Raw genomic sequence first — 22,363 nt, 5'->3', positions numbered from 1 at the left:
GAGAAAGCTACAGAAAGACCTTCATAAGCTCCTCCAAACATCTGAAGAAGCCAGAGAAGGCCCAAGCTGCTCACATAGGCCTGGCTGAAAATGAGCCTGTATACACATGCAGAAGTTTGAGAGGGTCCAGCAGAAGGTGAAAACCATGGAAGAGTTTAAAACTGCCTAAACTTTGTGGTTCCCCCAGAAAACATGGATCCATCCAGGGTGGAAGTCGTACCAGCTCAGGGTGTTTGAGCACAACCTGTGACTCAGACGAGGTTACTTCCTACCACTAGGAAGATAGCCTTAAAAGAAAAATGAGAGTAATAAAAATAAACAAATGAAAGAAATAGTAAAATAGAAAGAAGAATTTTTAAAAAGTGAGCAGAGAAACCAGTAGCTAAACACTGCAGGCAAAACTCAGATTTAGCAGATGAAGACTTTAAAGCAGCCTTTATAAATTCAGATAACTAAAGAAAACCATGTTTAAAAGACTAAAGGAAAGTATAATGATCATAATTATAAACAAATAGAGAATTTCAACAAAGAGTTTATTTAAAAAAAAAAAAAGAACATTGGAAATTCTGGATTTGAAAAGTTCAGTGACTAATAAAAAAAAATTAATAGAATGGCTCAACAGCAAATTTGAGATGGTCAGAAAAATAATCAGCAAAGTTGAATATAGGTGAATAGAGATTTTTCTAGAAGAGTTACCAGCATGGAATCTAAGCTGAAATGGCCCGAATTCACATCACAACTCTACCATTAGTGTCTGTGTGACCTCAGGTCAGTTACTGACTCTGATTCTTGAGTCACTTCTCTACAAAACAGGGCTAAAATAATCAAAGTTGATAGTGATATTGTAAGGTAATGCGTGTAAAGCATTTAGCCCTTTGTCTAGCATATAGAAAGGGCTCAAGAAGTGGTAGCTATTTACGCTTTTTTTAAAAAATGGAGATTCCCAAGTGTTTTCACCCCAGCACTCTGTGGCAAGGAAGAGTTCTCCAGTGGCAGCAGCAGAGATTGGAGCCAAATTAGTCTCTTCCCATGTGTGTGTACTTTTTGTAAGTGAGAGGTATGTTCTGTGGTGACCGCCCACAGAGATGTCTTTCCTCACAGACTTTCCTTTTCATCTTCTAGAAGAGGCTATAACCACGAATGAGGTTATAAACCAATTATTGCACCACGTTGGTGCGATGTGCATACACCAACTCAATCTTCTTGCTACCAACCCCAATCTTCCAATCACAAGTGTCTTGGGCAAACAGCATCCCATTGAAGCACACCATCTTAGCAGCATTTGTGACATTATGGAGAAGGCCATGGTTAATGGAGACACCTGTATTATACGCTGCATTCTCGTTGTCTTTCAGGTAAATATACCATTTTGAGATAATTGAAATAGAGAAAAAGAAACACAGACTCTGGCTTCCGTCAGCTAATTTCTACTAGGAGAAAAATGTTATAACATTCCTGTTTTGCAACTTAACCACGTTCTAATCCTGTAATTAGAATAACCATCATACTCATTGCACTGCAGTAAATGGAGTATTGCTGTATGTAGCTCATTGCAATTAATATATGTAAAATATTTAATTATACCATTACACAATAGAAGAGATTGTGTTTAAAAATACACCTGGGTATTTATTCATAAGAATAACTAGCATGTTCTTTCTTCATAGGGATAATTTTATTCCCAGTAGAATTAGCATTTTCAGATATACCCCTTCTGTTTCTGTAGGTGGTATTTAAATTTTTCTTCAGCCCACAAACTGAAAGGAATCGAGACATCATTCGACGGTCAGGATTGCTTCTTTGGCAGTTGTTGATGGCACCCAAAGATCAAATTTGCCCTGAAATTCAGAAGGAGGTCTGCCTTGCCATCAGGTAATCAGCACATGATTTTCTTAGTACTCTCTACCAAAGGCTTCTTCTGCGCTTCATTGTAATTGTCGCTCTAGCCTGTTAGCCTCCCATGCGTCCTGCCCCATCCCATAGTCAGGACCTCAGGGACTCAGACATTCCTCATGTATGGATCTTAAAACGGCAAAAGAAAAAAAAAATCCCTGTAAGTAGATATTTTGGTGGTTTGCGAATAGATGTTATTCTCATTTGGGTCAAAGTGTGGCAAGGTGGTTAAGAAACAGGCTTTGGGGGACTTCCCTGGTGGTCCAGTGGCTAATACTTCGCACTTCCAGTGCAGGGAACCCAGGTTTGTTCCTTGGTTGGGGAACTAGATCCCACATGCTGCAACTATGAGTTTACATGTTGCAACTGAGTCCCACGCAGCCAAATAAAGAAAGAAAGAAAGAAACAGGCTTTGGCATCAGACAGACCTGGATTCTAGTCTTTGCTCTGCCAGTTACTTCTCAAATGATTCTCTGCCACAATCTACATCTAGCTGGCTTCACTACAGTGGTTTTGTATAACTCAATTCTCTTTTAACTGGTTCAGCATCTAGCCTCAGATAGGTTATCATTTTGGTAATTCATAAATATGAGGAGTGGGATACTGTTTATCAAGAAAGTCATTGGACTGAATCACAACAGTAAATTTAGGTTCAACTGCCTTTTTAGTGGTGAAACTGTACTCCAAATGGCATCTTTAATAAAAATTTTAAAACTTAGAGTTTGGATATTCTAGAACACGTGTTTAAAAACTTTTCAACTTTTCTGTCATTTCAGCTCTGGTTTAAATATCTTGTATCCAGGTGAAACTGAAATCAATAACTTACTTAAGCTGGTCTTAACAGAAGGTGAGAATTACCCTTTAAGTTACCCTTGAAAAACCATCCTTTTCTTGTCCCTAAGGAAATGACTGAATTTTATTTTTTTCTTCATATCTGTTAGCGTTATTTTAAAAAGTGCACATATGCCAACACTTAAACCAGATTGAAAGCAGAAACCATGTTCTATATATTGTCAAGCTTTGTAAACCTCTTTCTAGCCCCACTGTGTAGCATAATGCACCTGGCTGTAGATGTTCAAAGAACGTTAAAGATAATGATTCCTTGGGATTTCTAAGCCAGTTGTTCCCCCACACATTAAAACTCAACTTTTAAAGTTAGACTCAATGACAGCAACAAAACTCACCTTGTTAAGGACACTTTGCATTTATAAGCAACATTAGTTTAAGGAATTAGAAATCACACTTCATGAAATATCAAGACAGTAACTCCACTTTAATCAGGATGTACTGGTTAAAGAAAGTCTGATTGGTTGTGATGTAGTCTTTGCTGCTGCTGTTTGTCTTAGTACATATGCCTGGTGCCCCTCAATTGTCAACAGTCTTCTCATTTACAAACTTTAAAAAAGATAGTATCAGTTTTCTAAGCATGGTTGTTAAGATTAGTTTATAGAGCTTTATTCTGTGCTAGGAGAGAGAAACAGTGGCCTCTCCCAGCTGCGGGATGTGATCCTCACTAATTTAGCTGAACAACTTCAAAACAACCGATTCGGCAGCGAGGAGGAGGATCATTACAGGTGATGTGATGTGATTCACTGCTAGCCTTTTCTTAGTGTTTTCCTCAGTAATTAATTTACACTTAAATGTGTTTGATCATCTTGAGTCTCCTGTAATATCTTTTGCTATAATTAGCATGTTAAGTCTAAACTGTGGATCAACTGAAAGATAAAAAATCCCACAGTTGCCCTAATAAATGATAATAGCACATTTCAGTTTTATGAGTAAAATAGCTTGAGCCTGGCAATAAGGGTACTTAGCGGAAGTAACAGGTGGAGCTTATTAAGGAAATTTTGGTAAAGGGCATCATCTAATTGCTGGTCTATGAGAGGGTGGGAGGTGTGGCTAGAGCTGGTGAGTAGAGGAAGGTGTGTCTCTGCTATTTATAAAATACTTGAACTAGGTGCTTGAATACCATTGTGTTTCCATAAATTTAATTTAGACAATATATCTAGTTGTTAGCATCATTACTAAGTAAGATGATTCACTTACAGAGCCAATGAATTTTTTGTATCTGCTATTTGTCATCATGTACTGATTGTATAAGTTTTATCCTTTTATTAGTTAACCATCAGTATCTTATTGTTACATTTTTCCTACATTTTAAAGACTAAATGATGAACTTTTACACTACATTCTGAAGATTGTTGTACGAGAATCCTGTATCTTAATCACCAAGTGCCAAACTGTCTCTAAAGATGATTTTCAAAAACTCCTTTCAACTGTGCCTGTAAGTAAAAATGTGTTTAATGAAAGCAAAATTATATCAAGTGTCCTTGTTTTCATTTTACCATTTTGAAGTGTGTGTGTACACACATACTTATACGCATACTTTTCAAGGATAGACTTAATTGATGAAAGTCAATGATTAACTGTGCTTGTCTTAGAAATGTAGAACTAGACAAATCCACTTAGAGTACTTTCTCCAAAGACTTTATTCCTCCAATTTAAATATTAATGCAATAAATTGTTAGACTGAATTTGGATGTTTTCATTTTGTTTAAAATATTGGGGATTTTCCTTCTGTTAATTTTTAATTTAGCATTGTTTTCTAAACCAGCAGTGGTTTACAGAGACTGATAAGAACCAAAAGATTCTTTTAAGGGTTTGGGTAGAGTCTTCTGTAAGAGAGATGCATATGAGGGGGAGCCGGGGGAAGAGGAATTACTTATTAAGAGGCAGAAGTTCAAGTATCAGAGTGATTAGTGAGCAATGTATAGCAGAAGGCAGAAACTTATGATAAATGTATTGAAGTAAGTCACCTGAGAAACTAACTTGGTCTGTTTTCTGTACTTTCTCTTTTGCTTCCTTTATCAAAATCTTTTAAAAACGTGAGCCCTTCTTTCAGTAGAGTTTAGATCATTTAAATGCCCTTATTTGTATTAAAGGCCGCATCCTCCTGCCTGCGCTATCTGATGGCAGTTCAGAACCACCTTCTCAGTAACACTATTTTGATTAAGCCTGATGAGAATGATGACAGTGACAACTCCTTGCAGGGAGAGACATTGAAGGTACAGGTAAACACCAAGCTTTATTCTAACGATGCTTTCTACCCAATGTGTAAAAGCACAGCTTAACTGGCTAAATTTCTGTCTATGATGATGTCAGAGTTCACCATGTGGCCTATATTTTTGTGTGAGGTAAATATTAGGTCACTCATTTCATAGATTTTTATGTCATTGCACGGTGGTTACCATATTTGTGACACTCCCATAGTGTGTCATCCATGAGCTCCTGTCAGTCTTTTTGTGGCTTTATTTTCATCTGTTTTTAAGAATTGGCACTTAACAAGTGATCTCATATGCACCTGAGAAGTTTAAGTATAAATATATGTATGTATATGTAATAGATATAGATAAATGAATCTGGGAGCATAACATTTTAAACAGTTTTGACATCTTGGCTGGTTTATTATGGTCTCTTGATTCAGATAACTTTAAAAAGGTGATAATTTTCTCATACTCCTTATATTGAATAATTTCTGAACCTATAGTTCATTTCATTTTCGGTAATTATTTTTAAGTTAGCTTCTGTGTAAACTCAATAATTTGTTCCCATGTGACAATTTATAGCAATCCACAGATTTTTTTTAATAGCCGTGGTGGTTATAATCTTGACAGATGCTGAGGCTGTTTGCATTGTTCTTCAGAATTTCGTCTTCATGGGAGAATTAGAGAAATCCATAAGAACTTGATTCTTCTTTAAAATGTTGACTAAAACGCACTGAAAAATTAACCAAGAAAGCTACAGCTAAAGATAAAAACCACTATAGTTTGCCCTTTTCTTACCCTTTTACACACACACACACACACACACACAAAAGAGTTCATACATCTGCTAGCTCGTATTTATGGGTTTTATCTCATTATGTAATCCGTTTTTAAACAGGCAGAAATACATGAATTAATCATTTAAATTGATGACACTTAATTTAAAAGTGCTCTAATTTCCTCATCAGTATAAAGGGGCCAAAGCCTCTCCCTTGTGAGGCCGCTGTGAGGAGCAGAGCCGAGGCTGTGCAGTGCCTGGATGCGCTGCAGCCCGCAAGTAGTCAGCAGGTGAAGGCTGACAGGGTCTCATGTAGTCAGTTCAGAATGCCTTTCTCTTAATGATCAACATGTCTAAATAATACCTCCAAAAGACCCCAGAAAATTCCAACAACAAAAACCAGTGTTTTATATTTGAAAGGCTAAATGTTACAAATTCTGAACTCCTGGAAGGAAATACTCCTGGTAAAGGCAGAATAGGCTGGCTTGTCTAGGAATTCTGGGGAAAAAAAGGATATACATTTCACCTGAAGGGTTAGAGTGGTTGTATTTTTTTTTCCTAATAGGAAATAACTGTCAACTAAACATTTCTATGATCTTAACTAGTGTTTCTTAACATGTTATTCAGTACTTGTACTCCCACAAACTCTCTAATAGTTATTCTTAATGTTTAATAGCCTGTAACTGCCTGCTGCTTTCTTTGAATTTTTTAACTTGCCTGTTTTCAAGTGTAATGGTTTAAAACGTTAAGTAAAAAGGTCACTTGCACTGTTTCAGAATGTTGTGTTTTTGTCTCATTTTATTCACCGCCTCTCCATGCGCCTTTTGCTGTTGTGTTTTTCTCTTTAGCTATCCTCATCCTGCCACGGCATTCTTCCACCTGGACAGTTTCTGGGCTGGTCACCGGGAGCTCTCCTGTGCTGGAGGGGACGGGAGAAACGCCTTTTCTCCCAGGGACTCAGTGCTCCCCGTGAAATACTGCGTATTTCTGTCAGCACTCCAGGCCTTAGCCTCCCAACTCAGATTGTTACTTGCCATCCTTAGCGGAACTTACTGCATTGGGCTTACTCTGGACACTTCACTATTTAATTTGGAAATGCATCATTAAATACATCATTTCGTGTTGTCATTGTGAGTGTATCGTCATCACAGAGCTTAAAAATAATTGTATGATGTTTCCTACCTAGGAGTTAAAGGTCAGTATTTTGGCTCTTGCTACCCAAATCCTGACTGGATGTGATGAAGTGTTGGAAATGCTACAGCAGGTCACAACTGCCCTCATAAATAGTGACATACCTGACCGGGAGCAGAGGTGAGGACTTGGGTTGTGAACTGTGACCTGCTGCCCTTCAGGAAGAATTTGCTTATGAAAGTGAAATCTTTTAGAACAGAACACCACATGCTCACTTAATTCTGAGGCGTTTTTGTGAGACGAGGTTGAAATGGAAAGTGTTTCAAAGCCAAACACAGTTGAAATCTTTAATGGTGCTTTTAGGGAGGAGTGGGCTGACAGCCATGATCTGAGGGTCACAAGGTGTGGACACCATCCTCTCTGACACATGGGTCTTCTGCTGTCCTCATTCCCAAGTTGGCCTTTCCTTTCATTACCTAGCTCAGCACTGTGTGCACTTAGTTTCCTTATGGTGAATACTGTAGAGAGATGGAAGTGACTCCGTGATGCAGATAAGTAACTGCTCTGCAAAAGATGACGCTGACACAATATCCCAAGAATTTACTGTAATTTTACTTCTCCAAATACAGGAGTGATCTATACAGAGGGTAAACCTCTCTTTCCCAGTCCTCCCCATGAAAACTTATGCCATGGTTGCTTGTCAGAGATGAGTTACAGCCTGTGTTTGTTGATTATTTCAGAGTTGAGATGCTGATCTGAAACAGTGTCCTGCAGTGTCTTTTTCTTCCAGTAACACTGTCTGTCCCATGTCCCTGTATCTTGCCCACTCCCAGAGGGCAGGTGGGCAGACTAGAGCTGCGAACAGTATGATCCAGAAAGGCATTGCACTGGGGCTTGTTGGGACAAGGTTCACTATGGGCACATGGAGCAGATCTGCCTGGGGAGGACATACAGTCTGAGAGCCGGGGAGATGTGAGGGATGTCTCTGGTTCCAACCCCAGCATCCTAAGTAGTTTAGAGAATTTACATAACACACATGTTTCTTTGGGTGAGTCACATACCTTTTTTCTTCGAGCAGAGGATGAGTTATTAAGAATAGGATTTTAGGTAATCATTTCACAATATATACATATATCAATCATTATATTGTACATCTTAAATTTATACAGTGATGTTAGTTATATGTCAATAAAACACGGGGGGTGGGGGGAAGAGCATGATTTTAAAGACAAATTAAAAATCTACTTGCCTCTGTCCCGCATGGGAACCAGTTTCTTTAGGCAGCTGAGTCAGTGTTGTAGTCATTCCCTGTCTCCTTATCAGAGATATGGTGCAACACCGCAACTTGCAGCCCCAGAGCCAAAGGAACTTGCAGGTGGTAATTAGAGTACCTGTTTGCATTGTAGAACTCATTTATAAAGTGCTTCGAAGGTGCTATAAAATGCACCACATAAACTTGGTAGGGCAAAAAAAAAATCACAGTTCAAAGGTAAAATCTATTACTAGATTTCTGTTCTTTCCCTCTCCCTCATGGGAGGTGGGACATTTGTAGACTGAATTGCTGGAAGAATAAATGCTTAGCTAGTACCAGGAGATGCAGTTAAGAGAATGTGTCAAAGAATAATGATAGTGGCTTCTTCTCATGCCTGAGAATTGATGAAGCTGTATGTTTTCTTGAACTTTTGTAGGTTAAAAGGCTTGGAGCAAGTTACTAAGGCTACTATGCTTGGTCACCTTCTCCCAGTGTTACTCACTTCCCTGATGCATCCAAATTTACAAACTTTGACCATGGCCGATGCCCTGATGCCTCAGCTAGTGCAGCTGGTACTCTATACCAGTCAGGTATGGTCCTAAGGTGTGCCAAAGTGAACTGCTCTTTGGGAGCAGGAAATGAAATAAAGGTGCAATGAAGCAAAACATCGTGTCATAAAAATAAGTTGAACTAGTAAGGGAAAAGTTTGTTTGACTAAATTACTTACTGCATTCTTTTAACAAATATTAATTGCCAGTGAACTGTAAAAATGCTATCTATGGTGCAACTGAGATCCTTCCATTATATTTAGTCTCCTGAGCCCTTGCTGGATATTGGTAACGAATATAAATGATATGTTCCAGAGTTAAAATGATATTAAGTGATCTAAGTAGCAAAGCATTTCTTAGTGAAAGAGAACAGACTCGGATTGTGAAAAGATGACTTACGTGAGAATTCTAAGTTTGGCTCTAGTACCATCCAGATGGGCGTCGTTGATAGCTCAATTGGTAAAGAATCCGCCTGCGATGCAGGAGACACTGGTTTGATTCCTGGGTCGGGAAGATCTGCTAGAGAAGGGATAGGCTACCCACTCCAGTATTCTTGGACTTCCCTTGTGGCTCAGCTGGTAAAGAATCTGCCTGCAATGCAGGAGACCTGGGTTCAGTCCCTCAGTTGGGAAGATCCCCTGGAGAAGGGAAAGGCTACCCACTCCAGTACTCTGGCCTGGAGAGTTCCATGGACTGTACAGGCCATGGGGTCGCAAAGAGTCAGATATGACTGAGTGACTTTCACTTTCACCATCCAGATAACTGACACATAAGCACTTTAGGACACGATGCTTTTGTGTTTCAGACGGCTTTGCTGCTTAAAACCCAGTGTCCGGTTTTTGCTGAGGTGGGCTGTTCCCCGTGTGGTGCATCAGACCAGAAGGGCAGGCTCTTGCCGGATGAGAGGTAAGGAGCACTGCTTCCCGCAGGAACCTCTGCCATGTTTTCTTCTGGTGAAAGCCTACTACTCCCTTTGTAGTCTTCCCTTTGTGATTTTTCCCACTGGGAAAAGACAGAGACTTCAGGGTCAAACCTTTACAGATAATTAAGAGAATGGCTTTGGAGATTATAGGAACAGGTTAGAATAAATTTCCCTGCAGATCAAGAGATTAGTTCAAAACTGAAAATTTTTCATATACTAATGATGGAGATGTACAGTTTGATAGTTTCTTAAAAAGTAAAAATAAATCTGCCATGTGATCCAGTTATTCCACCTCTAGGTATGTACACAAAAGAATAGAAGGCACAGATTCTTACAGAGACTTGTATGTGAAGGTTCACACAACAGCTTTAGTTAGAATAGTCCAAAATAAGAAACGAGTCCAAATGTCCACCAACAAGTGAAAGGGTAACACACTGTGGTGTATCTATGGAGTAGAATCCTACTCAGCAATAAAAGTGAATGAACCACTGATATTTTCAACAACACAGATGAGTCTTAGAATGCTTAGGCTGAGTGAAGAAAGTCAGAGCCCCCTAAGAAGTACAAACTATATGATTCTACTTATATAAGATACAAAATACAAACTAGTTTCCAGTGAAAGAAAATGAAGAAGTGACCACCTGGATTCCCATGAGGAAGGAGACTTCAAAGGTGTATACAGAAAGCTAAGCTTATCAAAATGTACACTTTAAATATATGCTATCTATTATATGTCAATTACATCTCACTAAAGCTGTCTTTAAGAACGTTGATCAGAAAGGAAGGACTTCCTGGGTTTTCTAGAGCAGCATGTTATCCAGTTGAGCTTTGTGTGGTGATAAAAGTCTGTATCTTTGTTCAGTGCTGTTGGCCATGGCCACCTGCTGTTATCAACCTCTTTCTGAGTGGCCAGTGTGGCCAAGAAACTGACTTTTACATTGTGTTTCATTTAGATTCAATTTAAATGGCTACACTTGACAAAGTAACCTCCACATTGGATAGCGCAAAGCTGAAACAGAAAAAGAGAATTCTGCAAGGCTGAGTTTAGGGTATAGGAGTTTGTATTCCATGATACAAACTTGGGCTGTGAAGACCCTGAGAGTTGAATTGCAATAGAGAAGAGGACCTTCGAAGGCACTTTTCTTTAGTAAAAATTACAGTAAAAATAGTCATGTAGACACATGGGGTTTTCAACAGTTGGCATTTTAATTATCAACAAGAGGAGACTTTGCAGGACCCTGCCTGTGTGATTTGGAAAGTGGCCAGTCTTAAAGGCCCCTTAGAGTATCTTTTTTTCCCCTGAGGAATTTTAAATGAGAGTTGGCAAGGTGGTCTTCTGGGTATGAATTTGGCTTCTCCCTTGAAAAAAAAGGTGGGGGGGAAATGCAAATATATTGTCTAACAAAGAAAAAAGAACTTTAAATATACGAGTTTAAAAAACATTTCTGGGGACTTACGTGGTGGTTCAGTGGCTAAGACTCTGCACTTATACTGCAGGGCGGGCCCGGGTTTGATCCCTGGTCGGGGAACTAGATCCTGCATGCTACACAGCGCAATGCGGCCAATAAATAAATAAAAGGTTTTTTGTTTGTTTGTCTTTGGTTACAGTGTTGTCATACTGCATATTGTAGAAAATTAAAGCAAAATTTCTTAACCTTTCATATTTTACTGTGTATACCTTTTCCTTTCCTTGCTGTTAACCTCCATTGCTTTCTCTTTGTCTGGTTTTAGAATGCTGGAAGAGAAGGAGGAGCCAGGGTTTCTCACTGGTTTAAAGATTCCTGCTCCATGGGCTGCTGGGAAGACTGTGGAAACAGTCCACCCTGTCAGAGACAACTATAAATTTAAAGAAACTGTCCACATCCCCGGAGCTCGCTGCCTGTACCTTAGATTTGATAGCAGATGCTCTTCGCAATATGACTATGACAAAGTAAGCAAGAACTGATTTAGTATTGGTTTCACCTCTAATAAGCTGTTTTCTTTAGATGCTTCTTATTTTTCTTTGCTGCTGGTCACCATTCTTGACTTATTTCTGTCTGCAGAGATCGCTTAGGGAGAACTTTCTAAGATAATGCCTTAAAGGGTAGTGACTGGCGGAGTCAGTCACCTGACTGAGCCAGCACCTCTGCAGTCTAAGAGCAGTGTTTTAATGACATGTTGAAAGTGAACTTTTGTAAGCTTTCAAAAGTGTATATCCAAGTCAAAGGAAATTCTCCTTTGCATGCTGTTTATCTCTTGCCTTCCCTCTGTGCTTGGGATTCCTGTAGATGTGAGTGTCCATTCACTTCAAAAGGTCTCGCTGCCCAGTTCTTGGGGCTTCTCATGTATCTTTTGGGAGAAGGTGGCTTTTTTATAGAAGGGCTTCAGATGTGCCTAGGACCTGGTTTATATTTATTTAAATTATTTGTTCTTCTTTGCCCTTACCTCAGAGCCCACATAGTTTGAGGAATTATAGTTTTTAACCTAGTATCTTAACAATAGTAAGTAAAAGAAATCATTTTAGGGGTTGAAGTATTTTCCTTTGTCTCTAATTGTTGCATTGCAAACCATTCTGTTGAACTTATATGGAAAGGCTAATAAAATTGTGACATATAACATACAGATACAACTGAAGGATTGTTTGATAGTGTTGTACGCACACAGGGTTTTTTTATGTGAATTGTTAACTATTTGTTGTCTTTTTCTGTGAACTGTATAAGGTCAAATGATCTTAAATCCCTTCAAGGGAGAGTTTTAGGTTAAAAATAGAGAACTTGTTAACTATAAATACTGAGATGATGAAACACATTACTGGGCAAATCATAGTATCCTCTTCCCGACCCCCGCCCCCTTATCTTCTAGGATAGTGAAGATTTCCAGATGTCCAGAGGGGTTTAAGACTTGCCCCTCAAACTCACCTTAGCCAGAAGCAAGAGAATTTAGAAAATTCGTTAGTGGGTTTTTCAAAAAGTATATCTCCTGGCATCAGTCTATCCCACTTCATAGCTCCTGGCAGTAGCTACCCCTATTTCCTACATTCATTTAATAACTATTTAAAATGGAAATGGAAGATGTTACCATTTTAGCTGGGGTCATTTTGTTTCTCCTTTGAAAAAAAATAGTAACTTGCATCTTCTGATGTACGCTAACCTCCAGCTGCTGTAGACATTAGTGTTAAATGTGGAGGCTCAGGGAGGCTTACTACATGGATAAAAGTGACGCTTACTTTTCCAGTGGTCCCTGGCTGGTGTCCCCCAAAGGTGCAGAAGGGTAAGAAATCACAAAGTGTTGAAGCATCTAGGGCTTAAAGTGCAGCTTTTAGATCTGAACTGAACTCAGTGGTGGTCAGAGTACATGTTACAAGACAGAATTTGGTATTTACAGAAGCCAGAGCCTTCTTCCTATGAAAGTATTTGAATGCTAAATGACCTCCAGATGTTTTTCCTGCATGTTATTAATAGAAAGTTTGTTAACTGTGTGTAAATGAATAGCTTTTATTGAAGAAAAATACTGATACATGAAAATTGACCCAAGAAGAAGCAGCCCCTTTTCTGACCCAAATTTGTGTCATTTTCTTTTTATACCATTAAGCAACATTCTAAGAATACATGGCTTATTTTCAATTTGTTGCATCTTTTAAAATATTCACTCATTAAATTTTTTTGACTTTTGTTGTTGTGTTAGCTATAACCATCTTACCATCTGTATTTGCTCACTTTATTAATTTGGGGGAGGATTTAAGGGGCAAACTATACCTGTCATTAATAGGCTATATATCTCATTACTTAGAATTAGAACAGATTTTTAAAAAATATGTACAGTAGCTGAGTATGACTTATTTTAGTGTGAGGTCCCCAAGGCAATTAAGTTGCGCTAATATTCGTTACTACTCTGAGGCCGCCCTGTAAATACCAATGGCTGATTGCATCTAAACCAGCATCAGTTGTACCTAAAGAAAAAAAATCAGGAAATGTTAGTTATATTATAATGACCCCAGTGCCTGGTTATAATGTGTTTTTAAACAAATATTTTTTTTGCAGCCTTTTTATTTGTAGATGTTGTTTTTGTTTTTCTTTTACAGTCTAACAGTATATTTTCTGTTTTGAAGTTGGTGATATACGCGGGGCCTAACACAAACAGTAGGAAGGTTGCTGAGTATGGAGGCAATACACTGGGATATGGCAGCCGTAGTGTCTTAGGAACTGGTTGGCCGAAAGACTTGGTGAAGGTATGGTATTCAGGCACATTCACTTCCTAGAAAAAATGACCTTGCATTCCTCATGGGCCCAAGTATTAACTGTAACTCTAGAGAAAATTTGCCATGGGGACTCTTATTGAGGTGGGGATCTTGGATAGGCCTTAAACTCACTAGAATGAGCTTCCTTTCATTTATAAGACATCAGACCCCTATCCACTCCAGAACTTGGATCTTTCCCATAGGTCGCCCCATGGGCTGAGGTTGTCACAGCATCTTTTCCCTGGCCATGGAAAGGACGGCTAGTTCTTCCTGCTCACTTGTTCTCTAGACTCCCTCATGAGGGGTGTCCTAGAACCACAGGGCTGTTGTTGCCTTTTTAAAATATGGAATCAATGTTTTCAAATGAACTGGGGACTTGAGAGCAAAAACAATGATCCATTCTCAAACTGATGAGATTGGAGCCATGCTTTGTAATGTGGGCCTCAACTTGAACTATGTCTGCCAAGAATATAAATATGAACAGAAATGCCCACTGAGACCTGCAAACCTCTTCAGAGTCTGTTCCCAGAGCCTTTATCTCAAATATATTACATACCTGCTTTAATTCAGCCACAGGCAGCAAGTTACCTCCAGATGGGTAGCCCAGATGCCGCCAAATCCAGATTAACACGAGACTGACTTGTCTTCTGATTTCCTGCATTTTGTTTTGTACTCATGTTGTTGGTCCTGCAACACAGAGCATGGTCTCCCAGCACTCTCTGTGTGTTCTTCAAGACATTGTCTACTTGCCCACCTTACTGGCACAAGTGAGGTGGTAAAAGTGGAGCGGGGGAGGCAGAATGCACAGAAACCTGGGGAGTTTATTGAAATTAGGCTCAAGATTTGATCTTTACTCTGGTCCCACTGTTGGGTGATTGTGGCCCATTTCACAGATGTCTCATTCCCAAAGCTCCCTGGTCAGGAGAGACAGCTGAAAGGTTGGTTTCCAGCTGAGAGGGGATGGAATTTCAATCAAAAAGCAAGTGAGGAAAGGAGTGAAATATTGCTGTGGTCCTTTTCAAAAGTAAATCTCTAAAATTCATTGCTCTCTTGCAAATTGTGTGTCTTGTTTTTAAAGTGCATTTTCCCCCCTTAAATTTTAAGGTGGAAGGAGATACAGTCACCTTCTCCTTTGAAATGAGAAGTGGCCGTGAACACAACACTCCCGATAAGGCTATGTGGGGCTTTGCTTGCACAGTTCGCGCTCAGGTATTTGAACCTAACCACTGCTGTGGGCAGAATGTACTTTTTCCTGTGTGCCTTGGTTACATACATCATATTTGCCTTGGAAACAGGGCAGAATATGAGCTACTGTTTCATCCATCTCTTCCACTTGCCTGTAGTAAGACCATTAACAGAAGTTATAGTTTTATGGAATAAAACTAGCTAAGACCTAAAATCAGTTTAGCACCATAGAAAGAATCCCTTGTTGGGGGCCCATCTTCAAAGCCTGGAGAGGTGGTCTGCTCCTAGCATCTCTCCAGAGGGTTAGGAAGACTCAAACACCTGATGGAAGTAAGCACTTGGATTCTGGTTCTCAAAGTAGTAGGATTGGATTCTTTTTATTCAGTTCCCAAAGGCTCTTCTTGCTGGTCTAGATCTGTCTGTGCTTAATTACTCGTGATACACTCTGTATGGACTTCCCTGGTGGCTCAGAGGTTAAAGCGTCTGCCTGCAATGTGGGAGACCTGGGTTCGATCCGTTGGTGGGGAAGATCCCCTGGAGAAGGAAATGGCAACCCACTCCAGTATTCTTGCCCGGAGAATCCCATGGATGGAGGAGCCTGGTGGGCTACAGTCCATGGGGTCCCAAAGAGTTGGACACCACTGAGCGACTTCACTTTCAGTTTCACTTTTTCACACTCTGTATATAGCTTAAATCTACTCCTTTTAATAGTGCCAGTTACTTTCTTCCCAGGAATCTATTTAAATAAATTTTTCTCCCACCTGGAAAAAGAGAGGAAGAGAGAGTAGTAAGAGTTCTCCTAACCCCTCTAGTTGACTGATTTGTATAACGCATTTTAGCACTGGGAGGTTGCTTAAGTTTAATCAAGCCAAGACTCTCTAGAGTGGGATTATCTTCTAGAATGTAAGCTCCATGAGGGCAGGCATCTTCATTTTGTTCTCTGCTTTCTCTCAGGCACCTAGCACAATGGCTGGTACACACTAGGCACTCAGTAAATATTTATTGAATGAATTCAGTGTAATCATTGACAGCATCTTTGTTCAAGCACAGGATGGAGGTGACAAAACACAGTAGTGATTTGTACCTGGATAGGTACAGCAGAGAGGAAGCTATCCAAAAAATCTTGCATGTGTTCTGTGCTGTTTCTAATATGGAGTCTTATCGGCTCGTCTCTCTCCAGAATTGTGTTGAGACTTCACTCTGTGGTCATTCCAGTGCCACCGTCTATCTCCTCATGGTGTTGGGTGCTGTCTCTGTGTCCCGTAGCAATGATACTTGATGCTGCTCTGTGAGCCCTCATGGTTGGGGGCAGTGCAGCGTGATGCAGTGCCGGTGGCGCGCCCCGCCGTGTCCTGACCAGTGCGGTTTGCCCTGTCTGTATTGTAGGAGTCTTCGGAGGATGTGTCAGGAGGCTTACCCTTCCTGGTAGACCTGGCTTTAGGTCTGTCTGTGTTAGCTTGTTCCATGTTACGAATCCTATACAACGGACCAGAAATTACCAAAGAAGAAGAAGCCTGTCAGGAGCTGTTGCGGTCCAAACTTTTACAAAGGTAACAAAGGCTTCCAATCAGACTGGTTTTGCTCACAAAGGAAAGAGGACGTTGTGTGAAAAACTGCTTTTAGTACATTTCCCAGCTTATTGGGCCTACTGCCTGCCAGTCCTGTGGGTATCTCTGTGTCTAAGAAATAAGATGAAAGTTACCCCAAAGTGCCTTGTGGCCCTTCCTGTACTAAATGTGAAATTGCAGCCTTGAACTGTGTAAGCTTTTCTCCAACCCAAATATCATATAATTAAATTAAAGAATCCACACAAGGATGGGCAGATGGATGATAAAGCAAACAGAGCAAAATGTTTATTCTAGAATCTCAGCTGTGTGTATTTATGTATTAACCATGTATTTCCTTCAACTTTTCTATATAATTAAAAGTTTGCATAAGAAAATGTTGGGGAGCAGGCAGAGTCCCAAAGATAGGGTTTCATGTAATGTTCATTTTTCTTTAGCCTCTGGAGGAAGTTTGATGAATAAATTCTTAGCACATAGTGTGATCCTTCATGTGCTTAATATAGCTGCAAATGTTAAGTAACTTTCCAGATAGAGGAGGAGGTGAAGAATCTCTTTTCTTTTTGCTCAGGTGCCAGTGGCAGGTAGAGGCCAACGGTGTGATCTCCCCTGCCCTTACTCCAAGCCCATCTCCGCTGCCTCTGACCATCGAGGAAGACAGAGAGTTCACTTACCCCTCTGATGTCCTCGTGCCTCCTGTTGGAAACTACTTTGACCTGCCACGGATCAGGCTGCCTCCAGGAATCATGATAAAGCTCAGGGAAATTTCTGGGCGTGCTAGACCACAGTTTAGACCAAGTATAAAGTATGTTGCTGTAGAGCATTTTATTTTCCCAATGAAAAAATGTTTAAACAAGTGAAGGGAGTGTATTTCTTTTTGTAGTCTAGCAAATTAATCTTCCATTTATTTTTATTTTATTTTTGCCCTACCAACTGGCATGCAGGATCTTTGTTCCCCAAGCAGGGATCAAACCCGTGCCCCCTGCATTGGAAACATGGAGTCTTAACCATTGTACCACTAGGGACATTCTTGAACCTTTAATTTTACATGTACTTAATGAATGTTAACCAGGTATTGTGGGGAGTACCCCAGGTGGTATTCCAGGTCAACAGGCTTCAAAGTGTGGGCTCTCAGTCAACAGCATTAGTATCACTTGAGAACTTGTTAGTTCTTAAGCCCCATTTCACACCTACTAAATCAGAGCCTCTGAGGATGGGGCCCAAGTTTTCCATATGATTTTGATACAGGCTAACATTTGACAAGTTCTAGGTTTTTCTCAGGTGGTTTGACCTTCTACTTTAAGGTAGTCATGGTAGTCATCATGGTTTCCATGGAGTCTAGTGTCATTTATTTATTTTCGATGCCCAGAGAGATGCTAATGGTCTTTAGAATGTGAGGTCTTACAGTGACAAATGTCTTTGTGGTATTCTTGCTTAAAGTCAAGTCTGTTTTGCAGGCCTCTGTTCTGCCTTCCGAGGCAAGACTGGCCATTTCAGAGAGAAAAATGTATAAAGAATAGATGAAATTTAATGTGAAAAAATACAAAAGCACCATTGTTTTCAGCCTAACATCCATACACCCAAAATACTATGAACCATAATACTGCATAAAATCAATTGGCAGATAAATGGTGCCAAAGATCTTTTATTAGCATTAGATCTATTCCAACTTTAATATAACTCCAGCTCAAAATTTTACAAATAGTAGAAAATCAAGTCTGTTTAGTTTGGCTTTTCAGCTTCATTGGCCAGTGTCACTTTTACCTATTAAATATATTAAGTTATTGCCATCTTGTTATGAAAGCCATCATAATGTTCGTGCCACTTTATTGTACTAAAGGTGGTGTGGTGAATATTTAGCGTACTTAAAGTGACATCCTTGCATGTATAAAGATATAGTGTTGGTACACTGAGAGCATGGCAGGTATCTGACTAGTCTCCCTTGTAATCGCAGAGAAGTAATTCAGCCAGATGTGATGGAGGAAATGGTGGTGTCATGTGTTATTAAGCACTTGAACTTAGTTGATGCACTGCAGTCCCTAATAAATTTCCAGTATCAAGAAGAACATGCTGAGGAATATGATTTACTGTGTAAAATCATGGGAGAGACATTTAAGAAACTCAATGCCATGGAGAGACAGCTGCAGGTAAGTGAAAGTTATAAGCGTTTAGATGTCTCTTGTAACTGTTGGAAATGACATCTTTCCTAAAAATTTAACAATGTTTAAAAAGTGATCTGAAAAAAGAGAAAAAGTATTGAATGACTATATTCTGTAACAGGAACCAACATAGTGGAAAAAGAAGTATCTGAATTTTAAAAAGTTATTGTGACTAAAATTTCTAAAGTCACAGATTCCTTATTTTGCACCTAGTTCACTAGTTTTCTATTTTAATATGTCAGAGTGTTGCAGAATTGGAACAGAAATGGCAGAGTGAAGTTGATGATGCCATGCAGGGGAAACTGGAGAACAACATGCCTTTCTTCTATGATTACCATTTTAACGAGGTGAGCAAGTTGTGTGACTCATCACTGGGCATTGCTGTTTGTCCTATTGGGTCGGCCAAAAGGTTTGCTCAGGTTTTTCTGAAAACCCAAAAACTTTCAGAAAACCCAAACGAACATTTTGGCCAGCCCAATACAATGATACATACTGTATGTGGAAATAAAAAAAAGTCATTCTTAAAATGTTGCATACCTCAAAATGTACCCAATCTCTAAAAAAGGTTAAATAAATTTGATTAGATTAACATGTCAGTGATACAAAGAGTCACTCAAATTATTCAACTGATTAACAGTTTTATAGAGCAGTTACTATCATTGTCAAATTCTGCTTTCAAGCCTTTTTAAAAAAGACAAGAGTTACAGGCAATAAAGAAATCTCTGGAAAGTAGTCAATGCCATTTTTAATCATTAAAATATCAAGTAGTAACTTATAAATGTGCTTCTGGTGTAGAAACATGGACCAAAGGTGGGTTTTTGTCCCTGAAATTTTCTGTTCCTTGTAACACGTACAGTAAAATTCGGTTTTTGCAGATCCTGCATACCATCTTTCCTTGATTTTTCCTTCTTTAGAACAAAATGAAAGAACTAGAACTTTTGTGTTCAATGAAGGAAGTCTCCTTTGATGGAAATGATCTTGAAAACATGGTGCTATCTCTGAGGTTAGTGATGTTAGTAACTGTGTAAAGCTAATTTATCACCTTGATGCTCAAAATAAAATGCAAAGATCGCATCTCTTAACAGATATTTTAAAAAATATTATGCATTCACTAAATATTTTAGAGTTGAAACTTCTTTGGTATTTGGAAATTTTTATTTTAACCTTCAAGAGTTAGCATATAGGCATCTAAAACTGGACAAGAAGAACTAAAACTGGCCACAGTTAAAGCACTGCCTTCCTTGGATGGGGCAGGGAGAAGGTGGGCAGTGTTTATCAGGTTACTTCCATTTAGTTTCTCCTCTGTCTTCTCATATCCTCTGTGATTAAACACTTTGGTTTTGGTAAACCAGAGGACGACTAAATGCACATCAGTCTTTCTTTATAGGGAGAAGTTCCTACAAGAAGTGAATTCTCTTATTCAGAAACCCTCCCACCCACTGGCTAAAACGAAGACGTTAGTGAAGAGTCTAATGAACCGAGCCGAGCTGTTGCTGCATGTCACCATTGCGGCCCAGTCTGGCCTCACAAGAAGCATCTCAGGGACCCCTGCGGAAACACCGGGTACTGCTGACAGCAAGCCCTGCAAGGCTCTCTGCACTAGTCTGTTCATAAAACATACACTAGCTATTTTTAAAAAAGAAAGAAAACAACTCTTGTGTACTTGTAGAAAGGAAATTTCAATGTTATTTTGCTTTTTACTTTTTCCAGCCAAGAAATGCTTTCCATTGAAGTCATGTGGTGCTTTGTGAGTCATCTGAGCATTGGGGGAGTGCCTTGTCACCTGCCTTGTTTAGTTTTGGGGGAGCATCTAAGGAGCACAGTGACATATATTTTTATAATCCAGTGATCCTCACTTTTAGATTATGGATTATCATTTTCATAGTAACATATAATTAGTCAACTTTGTGAATCCTGTACTGCATCATATTTTCCTCTTGAAACTGAGTTTGCGTTTCCTCTTTAGTAATTATGTGGAACCTTCTGGCATAAATTTGTGCTATTAATTTATTTCCTGGTCACATTTTAATTGTTAGCCTGAGAATGCATTTCTCAGGAAATCAATGAGTCTTCTTACTTAAGTCAGATCCACAACACTGGGCAGAGCCCATAATAACAAGTGTTAATTCTCACTCTGAGAGAATAAGTCACAAACATGCTCTTAAACGAAAGACTCCATGTTGTCTAGCCCCATTGCCCAATGGACACTATGGAACAAGTGAACTTGTTTTCATCCCAACTGACTCTCCAGGGCTCTTCTCACTAGGGAGAGAAGTCTAGGATGACTCCTAGGTTTCTGATCCCAGTAATAGGGTTTCCCTCCCTGAGAACATCAGGGGAAGCTTTCCAGACATGAGATAATGAACCCGTAATTTCCTAAGAGATAATATCTTGAAAAATTATAATTTTTTTTTAGATTGAAGCTATCTAATTGTTCTTAAGACAGATTCAAAATGACCTCAACTTTCTTAACATCTTTTTTCTTAGCTGATCGTCACATGCAGTTTTGTCTGCTTCCATTAAAGTATTCTTTTACAAAACACCTATTTCCTAGATAGGAGCCATATATCATATAGGAAGGGCCAGTCAGATTCTAGGAAAAGTGTAATATTTAGTCACACCAGCTATGATCAAAGCAGAGGTTTTATCAAATGGCAGTAAGTCAGCAAAGTAAATCCAGGATTAAAGGGGGATCAAAGGCCATCTCTGAAAAAAAAAAAATGATGTGCATTTATTTGAATTAAGATTATTTGCTTCCAGAGACTATTTTCCCTGTCCTCTCTTGATTTTTAGAATCCTTATATTAAAGTTAACAATGGGAATTCCCTGGCAGTCCAATGGTTAGGACTCCTAGCTTTCACTCCTGAGGACCCTGGTTTAATCCCTGGTTAGGGAACTAAGATCCCACCAGCCACGTGGCCTGGCCAAAATAAATAAAAACATAAAGTTAACACTGTTAGTCTATGAAATTAAATGAATTTTTCAGGTTTTCTTTGGAAACCCAATTTAATAGAAGAATGTGGTTTTTCAAGCTGAAGTAATTTTTAACCTTGGTATTTGAGGTTTAAACCTCGGTTTTCAAATTTTTAAAAAAATTGGCCTAAAAATCATCTGTGCGTTGTGCTGGCTGGTTTGGAGGCCGATTTCCTGGAAAACAAAGGTACTCTTAGTTTGGTGGTTCCGTGTTGGTTTTTGTTGTCTCTGTGTCATTCTTACAAATAGGATAGCAGATATGTCAACCTTCTTCTTCCTTTCTGTTCCAGCTTGTAAATCAGCCTCTGAAACAAAGGTGATCTCTCATGCTGTGCGGCAGCCTGTTTTCCTTCGCAGCATGTCGGCTCCTTCTGACCTGGAAATGATCGGTAATGAAGATTTGGAATTTACTAGAGCAAATCAGAGGTAAATAGCTGAGGGCCAAGGTCGGATGCCCACATGCTGCCACGCACCTTCACAACACACTCCCTGAGCGGGTCTCTTGTTTGGCCATAGGCGGCGCCACGTGACCAGCCACCGCAGCAGCTCCTTCACGCTCCTGCAGTCACTGGCCATAGAGGACAGCAGGGACAAGCCCACCTACAGCGTGCTGCTGGGGCAGCTGTTTGCTTTCATCGGCACCAACCCTGACCAAGCTGTACGTCATGCTGTTTGTTGGTTTTGTGTTGTTTGTTGGTTT

General features: G+C 39.5%; 1 protein-coding gene across 6 annotated transcripts in view; it reads left to right on the top strand.

Annotated features, from left to right (window-relative positions):
- Window positions 1-22,363, top strand: part of HECTD4 (HECT domain E3 ubiquitin protein ligase 4) — a 166,203-nt gene that overhangs the window by 83,440 nt on the left and 60,400 nt on the right. For 3 of the 6 annotated variants that reach the window (XM_061141801.1, XM_061141800.1, XM_061141805.1), the window contains exons 12-31: window positions 1,123-1,355; window positions 1,727-1,872; window positions 2,670-2,740; window positions 3,362-3,467; window positions 4,057-4,177; window positions 4,836-4,964; window positions 6,902-7,026; window positions 8,535-8,688; window positions 9,452-9,552; window positions 11,300-11,498; window positions 13,629-13,775; window positions 14,889-14,993; window positions 16,356-16,519; window positions 17,103-17,336; window positions 18,486-18,678; window positions 18,933-19,037; window positions 19,605-19,693; window positions 20,078-20,253; window positions 21,954-22,089; window positions 22,180-22,321. In XM_061141801.1, the coding sequence (XP_060997784.1) occupies window positions 1,123-1,355; window positions 1,727-1,872; window positions 2,670-2,740; window positions 3,362-3,467; window positions 4,057-4,177; window positions 4,836-4,964; window positions 6,902-7,026; window positions 8,535-8,688; window positions 9,452-9,552; window positions 11,300-11,498; window positions 13,629-13,775; window positions 14,889-14,993; window positions 16,356-16,519; window positions 17,103-17,336; window positions 18,486-18,678; window positions 18,933-19,037; window positions 19,605-19,693; window positions 20,078-20,253; window positions 21,954-22,089; window positions 22,180-22,321 (2,876 nt within the window). The remainder of the gene's footprint in view (window positions 1-1,122; window positions 1,356-1,726; window positions 1,873-2,669; window positions 2,741-3,361; window positions 3,468-4,056; window positions 4,178-4,835; window positions 4,965-6,901; window positions 7,027-8,534; window positions 8,689-9,451; window positions 9,553-11,299; window positions 11,499-13,628; window positions 13,776-14,888; window positions 14,994-16,355; window positions 16,520-17,102; window positions 17,337-18,485; window positions 18,679-18,932; window positions 19,038-19,604; window positions 19,694-20,077; window positions 20,254-21,953; window positions 22,090-22,179; window positions 22,322-22,363) is intronic. The other 3 variants (XM_061141804.1, XM_061141802.1, XM_061141803.1) reach the window with 3 other exon arrangements.

This window comes from Dama dama, chromosome 5 (assembly GCF_033118175.1).
Source record: "Dama dama isolate Ldn47 chromosome 5, ASM3311817v1, whole genome shotgun sequence".
Lineage (NCBI taxonomy): Eukaryota > Metazoa > Chordata > Mammalia > Artiodactyla > Cervidae > Dama > Dama dama.
This window is presented reverse-complemented; position numbering and strand designations above follow the sequence as displayed.